Below are 6,847 nucleotides of genomic sequence, written 5' to 3'. Positions count from 1 at the left end.
TTAGCTGAATGCATTACATCAGCATTACTTCAATTAGCTCAGATAAAAGTAAAAGTAGCTCATCAGAAAAAAAAAAGAACTTGAAAGGGAAGATAGAACGATCAGCTCTCAAGTACTGAAGTACTGATGTAGCCTTCTCTTCTTACAGCATAGAATGGTATGGATAAACAGTCACACATACTCCAAAAGCTGTTACCAGGCAGATTATAAGGATATCAATAGCTCTTGCTGTGTAACAGGAATAAATAACTGCATTTGTATTGATACAAAAAATTCAAAGCACTATAATATCATAAAAAATCTCTAAACCGTTTTCAACTAAACCATCCAATTATCCACATAACCATGCATATATAATTAACTAGGAACTGAATAGTAAAATAGGAGTAGGAACATTACAATAATTTAAATGTCAAACATTTAGCTTATTTTGGGTATGATGTAAACAAACGAATAATAGAATCATTATGTTTTAAGTTTATTAAATAAAGAAAGGCATAGATTACATAAATATAATTTAATGATGAGACACACTAGCTGAAAATATATAATGGATTCAAATCCATACTCAAATCTATTGGTTTTCCTTTGCTAAAAACAAAAGTGATTTATATTTCTGGGCTCCTTTGCATACCTACATATGATTTAATGTTATTATGCCAACACAACAAAGACAAAATAATTATAAACATGGGCAGGGAAGCACATTTATTTTGTATTTTGTATATTAAAGTACAGTAATAGGTGATAAGAAACAATGATATGGTTGATGACTTCAAAATAGTAGTATAGTATTAGGTCCTTTCACGTTTATCCCAAGCGACTTACAATTATGACTGAGTACAACTTGAGCAATTGAAGGTTAAGGGCATTGCTCAGGGGCCAAACAGTGTGGGGGGCTTGAATCCACAACCTTCCAAAGACAAGTCAAGTACCTTAACCATTTAGCTAGCACTACCACATACGGCACACAGACCTGTAGTATGCTTAGTTTAATGCTTGATTTTTATTACAATGATACAAAAGAATAACTGGCCTTTCCTGTTCACATGAGTTTATAATGTCTATAATATCTTGGCTGGGTTTGTAATGTCTGGCTTCTTCTGTATGTGTTACAGCCATTAATGTTCCATTCTAAACTCTCTTACTTGTCTGCCAAATCCTGATACTACAGCAACACATCTCATGATATTTGTAGAAAATAATTCAAGATCATATGTATTTATTTTTCTTCTTTCTCTTTTCTCATATCGCCATCTATCCTTACTCATAGGTGGATTAAAGCATCACTCATGATGACATCACATGACATGACATGACCCAAATCATCTGGCCAATGGGAACACAGAGTCATGACATGACCCAGATCACCTGGCCAATGGGCACACAGAGTTACCACCAAAAAGGAAGAGCTCCACCTTTAACGGCAGTCTGGAGGGCTCCGTCAGGGACCTTGAGTGTCCTTCCTTAGACACTCAGCCCTTCACCTCTGCTTGTGCACTTGTCAGTATTATTGGTGCATTTTGTTTAGCTTTGTTTAATCATGTCAGCTTTGTTACATCTTTCATTTGGTTAGCCTTGTTACCTTTGCTAGCATTGTAATGTTGTGACTTTGCTAGTATTGTTACCATCCAAACATACACTCAGCTTTCTAGTTCTGACTGTATCTCACCTTGCACTGTACTTCTGTGGTCTGTTGCCCAACGAGGTGTCAGCTCCCCCTATGTCTCCTAGGAGGGAGGTCTGGGTAGAATGTGCACATACCTACATTTCATCAGCAGGTATTCTTATTGTCAAGACGGTTTAGTATATAGGTGGACACCACTGCCTGGATGCTTTGGACAGTGTAGTGAAGGGTAGCAGGTAGAGTTCTTTCTGTTGTTCCGGTCTAGATAGGATAGATGTTTAATATCTCAGTATAGGCTAGTCTAGATTGTTTGTCTTTTTCTTTGGTTCATAAGCTTCCTCCTAGGTCGCAACACCCACCACCCACCCACCAAATAGAATAACCAACAGACAATTCAAAAGATCTATGAAAATAATAATAATAATAATAATAATAATAATAATAATACTAATAATATTTTTTTGTGACATGGGCAGTTCCTCCACATTTGAAAACAAGATAAGATTTATTAATACAGTGTTGCCTCAGAATGAGATTATCATAAATATCTACAAAACATACAAGCAGAAAAGAAATTAACAGAGATTTCTGGACCCTGAGATTCCTTTAGAGGATACTACATGAGAGGTTCACTGTGAAACCACTCATAACAAATCTTGACTCTCTACAGTACATCTATATTTCTTAGGACCAGTCATTCGCCCCTTATATCTGTATATTCATTTTTCAGTATAGTGTACAAAATGATCAGAAGCACAAATAAGAGCACATCGTTAGCTTAGGCAGTCTCAATGAAAGCTTGGGTATCTGTAAGCAGTCACGTCACCACTTCACCATCATCTCACCACCATAAAATAGAGCTTCACATTTAAGGATCCAGCACCGACTCTCGGTCAGTTTGTGCTGAACACTGTGATTGCAAAGCCTGTGCTGATAAACTAAAGGAATGCATATGCATGTCAATGTCTGCATGTTGAATAACCAAATTATCAAATTATAGACATGGATGGGGACATTACATGAGACTTAAACATTTCTAGTCAATATTTTCCCAAATAGAAATTAAAACATTTTACACACTGTGAAGCAGAACTGGTGCTGTGTAAAGGCAGTACTTGCTAAATTTGTAAATTATGCTCATCAGCAGGGCAAAGAGATTTAATCAAACAAGCTTTGGTCAGTAACAGTGGGACATCTGATTTCAGAGTACATGCTGTCTTGAGGCCATTCCTTCTCCCTGTGATTTCTTCCGGTTTTCCTCTTGTTAAAACGCAGGGCAGCATAACTCAGCTCCACACTATCATGGTCCTATTACAATGAACACAAACAGACTTAGGTTGTGCCTTCATTGGGACATTTCAGCAATCTGTGTCTTTGCTGTTACCTGTCGCAGGGTCTGGAGGGCATATCTACAAGTCATTTTAAAGGTCTGTTCATATACAAGCAGGCTTTTCCATCCATGTGCAGCCAAATGATCTGGGTGAAAGAGCTGTATGAAATAGCTGGGTCCTTCATTAATATCTTTAATCAGCTCAGTAAGCCGAATGGTGCATCACAAAAATAGTACATCTGAGTGTTGTATTATTACTTGAAGCTCTGAGAATGCTACAGAGCATGAGGGTTGTGAGCTTTCCACTGCACCTACCACCATTATACACTGCCTGGCCAAAAAAAAAAAGAAAAAAAGAAAAGGTTACCACCAGGATTTAACTAAGCAAATAGATAAGAGCCTCCCATTGGATAATTACTGCATGGGTGATTATGTTTCAGCTGGCAACAAGTTATTTAACCCTAACTGATGCAGTGAGTAGCTTCTCATTTGTTAAACAACCATGTTGACACATCCTGTGGTCATGGAAAATATGTTAATCTGTTTCAGAAGGGTCAAATTATTGGTATGCTTCAAGCAGAGAAAATATCTAAGGAGATTGCTGAAACTACTAAAATCAGGTTAAGAACTGTCCAACGCATTATTAAAAAGTGGAAGGACAGTGGGGAAACATCATCTTCGAGGAAGGAATGTGGTCAGAAAAAAAAATACTGAATGATTGTGATTGGCAATCACTTAAATGTATGGTGAAATCAAATTGTATAAAAATAACAGTAGAACTCAGGGATATGTTTAATAGTGAAAGTAAGAGCATTTCCACACTCACAATGCAAAGGGAACTTAAGGGATTGGGACTAAAGAGCTGTGTAGCCTTAAGAAAACCACTTGTCAGTGAAGCTAAGGCAAAAACAGCTTCATTTTGCTAGGGAGCATAAAGATTGGACACTGGAGCAATGGAAGAAGGTCATGTGGTCTGATGAGTCCAGATTTATCTTGTTCCAGAGTGATGGGCGCATCGGGGTAAGAAGAGAGGCGATTGAAGTGATGCACCCATCATGTCTAGTGCCTACCGTACAAGCCTGTGGGGGCAGTGCTATGATCTGGGGATGCTGCAGTTGGTCAGGTCTAGGTTCAGCAAAGTTATGTGCCCAAAGAATGAGGGCAGCTGACTACCTGAATATACTGAACGACCAGGTTATTACATCAATGGATTTTTTTTTCCCAGATGAAACGGGCACATTCCAAGATGACAATACTAGGATTCATCGGGCTCAAATTGTGAAAGAGTGGTTCAGGGAGCATGAGACATCATTTTCACACATGGATTGGCCACCACAGAGTCCAGACCTGAATCCTGTTGAGAATCTTTGGGATGTGCTGGAGAAGACTTTGTGCAGTGGACCAAATCTCCCATCATCAATATAAGATCTCGGGAAAAAATTAATGCGACTCTGGACAGAAATAAATGTTGTGACATTGCAGAAGCTTGTGGAAATGATGCCACAGCAAATGCATGCCGCAATCAAAGCTAAAGGCAGTCCAACGAAATATTAGTGTGTGACCTTTTTTTTGGCCAGGCAGGGTATATGTTTTATTACAAAGAGGACTACAATTAAGTTCAGCTGTATTTATTTCTACACTGAAACGTTTTCCTGCCATACAAATATTGTAACTGCAATTATTAATGCATGTTTCCTTTACTCACTGTAATTGTTGCTGTCAGTTTTAGCATGCATTGTGTCTGGGATTAGAGCTTGCACAGAGAGATCTGAGCTCCTCAGAGTTCCTGTCACTATTTTTAGGAAACGTATTTCACAAAAATATCTTACTTTTGACATACCACTTTTATCTCCATGCACCTTCTGAAACTTGAGCAAAGCAAGTTGCACGTAGCATAACATAACCAAAATGCTTTTAAAGTGATGAGAGCAGACCAGAGCATTTGCACACATTTCCACAAAAATTATACAAAATACAAAAGTACAATGTTTAAGATATACCTGACTGATTTTTCTCACTGTAGCAGTTCCTTGTTTCTCTGCAGGAAAAAAAACAAAACAAAAAAAAAACAAAACATTAACTGGATTCACTATGTCTAGTGAATATATGTTTTACCTTCTTGAATAAAACATTGCACATTGTTTTTTTAATGACATATTTAAATATATGATTCTTAAAATACATATCATAATTCTAAATTGTCACATATATTTTTTTTTTTAAATAGAGAAGACACATTAAGTTATTTTAATAAACACTTACCACTGCTGGGTCGAGAGCTCCTCCATTTACAAATTAAAATGGCTTGAGCAAAGATCACAATTACACAAGCTCCCAAAGCTGCTCCCAGCCAGATCATTGCAGGACTCACAGTCTTGGCTGTGGAAGAGGAATGATCACAAAACAACATGAAATGTTAATATTTTTGTGTTAGTGTTGTTAAACTTCAAGGCAGAAAGCTGAGATAGCTCAAAAACATTAATCACAAATAAACCGCAAACACACAAAAAGGCCACATGTGAGCTTTAATCTGTTTGTAAATCTCAAACAATGTGAACAAAATAGTTTTTGGTGTCACTGAATAGCTCAGTGCTGCTAATTAACAGAATGATGGATGTAATGAGTTCAATTTGCAGAACACTGCAATAATGTTACTTATATTTAATACTGTGACTGTATTTCATCACATGACCAATCAATGTACAATTCTAAGAATTTCGTAGAATAACAAAAAGTATTTAGAAGCTCACGCAAATCTATTGTAGTCCCATTTCCAAAAAGGATCTTGCCACAGGTGGCCACAGCGCAGTAGTAAGTGCCAGTATCAGAGAGGCTGAGGAGACTCTTGGAGAGGTTGTACACACAGCTGTGTGGAGAAGAGCTGATCTCACACTGATAGCTGCTGTTGTGATGAATGTAAATTATTTCAGGATGGGTGTCTCCTGCAGCAGCTCTGAACCAGAGCACTTGGAGTTCTGCTGTTCTCCTCTGAGAGAGGACGGTGCACTGCAGAGACACTGACTCTCCTGGGGAAACCCTCCCCAACACTGGACTTTGGACCACTGATATGGTTAGTCCTGGATTGCCTTTTTGAATGAATTAAACGTTGTAAGCATTTCATACTCTTAAAGAATTTGAGGAAAGAAATCACAGACACATTCCATCTTTATAATGCATAGAGTATGATTACTGAAACAATACTTCGAAATAGCACAAGCAGAAACTAATAGCTATATTTGTAGATACTGCTGTGTTAGAACTAACAGCATCAGTATTATTTTTGAACAGTTGAAAGAAAAGCAATTACCTCTCACAACCAAGAAGGTCCCAGTGGAAAACTTCATTATATCCACTAGATAAATTCCACAGAAGTACATGCCTTCATCTTCTTTAGAAACATTTGGAATATGGAGTAAAATGCTGGTCTCAGTTGTTTCCACTTTGATTCCTGATTTGTTGAACTCAGGAAGAATTATGGTATGTGTGTGTGAGAATTTTAATCCAACCGCTTGAAATGTCCGTCCAGATTTTTGCTTATACCAGAGCATTCGCTCTCCACTCATGTGCTTTTCAAAAGTGCAGTTAAGCGTAACGGCTTCACCAAGCACAGCAGAGACAAGAGCTGGTTTCTGATGAAGGCCCACAGTGTGGCCACGATCTGTAAATTTAGTTTAAGTAAAATCAAACTCATTACAGTAGAAAGTTAAACTGAAATAATTGGTAGTTAAATTAGAAAAAGTAACATCTTCAACTATTCTGTAAAAAAGTAAAACTTACAGGTTTTGCAAAAGGTGACAATGAGAATCCAGAATTTGATAATCTTCATAAGACACATGATCTTTCTCTGGAGCAGAGTGTTGAAAAAGAAGTTATGAGATCCTTTTAGTCCA

General features: G+C 37.5%; 1 protein-coding gene across 5 annotated transcripts; it reads right to left on the bottom strand.

The window, feature by feature from the left end:
* Window positions 1-2,121: 2,121 nt before the first annotated feature.
* Window positions 2,122-6,847, bottom strand: LOC113569282 (uncharacterized). Of its 5 annotated transcripts, XR_014117698.1 has the most exons (7): window positions 6,735-6,847; window positions 6,265-6,615; window positions 5,708-6,043; window positions 5,220-5,336; window positions 4,958-4,995; window positions 3,012-3,288; window positions 2,799-2,935 (listed from the first exon to the last, which is right to left on the bottom strand). XR_014117698.1 is itself a non-coding variant. In XM_035532408.2 (6 exons), the coding sequence occupies exons 1-6, from the start codon at window positions 6,790-6,792 to the stop codon at window positions 2,786-2,788; spliced, it is 1,050 nt and encodes a 349-aa protein (XP_035388301.2). In that variant the 5' UTR covers window positions 6,793-6,847; the 3' UTR covers window positions 2,122-2,785. The 5 variants fall into 5 exon arrangements, 4 of the variants coding, with proteins under 4 accessions (XP_035388301.2, XP_081555496.1, XP_081555495.1 ...); XM_035532408.2 differs by lacking the exon at window positions 3,012-3,288 and having other exon boundaries at window positions 2,122-2,935; XM_081699370.1 differs by having other exon boundaries at window positions 2,809-3,288.

Source organism: Electrophorus electricus, chromosome 16, assembly GCF_041902795.1.
Source record: "Electrophorus electricus isolate QZ-2024a chromosome 16, ASM4190279v1, whole genome shotgun sequence".
Lineage (NCBI taxonomy): Eukaryota > Metazoa > Chordata > Actinopteri > Gymnotiformes > Gymnotidae > Electrophorus > Electrophorus electricus.
The sequence above is the reverse complement of the archived record's forward strand: the minus strand, read 5'-3'. Positions and strand labels throughout refer to the sequence as shown.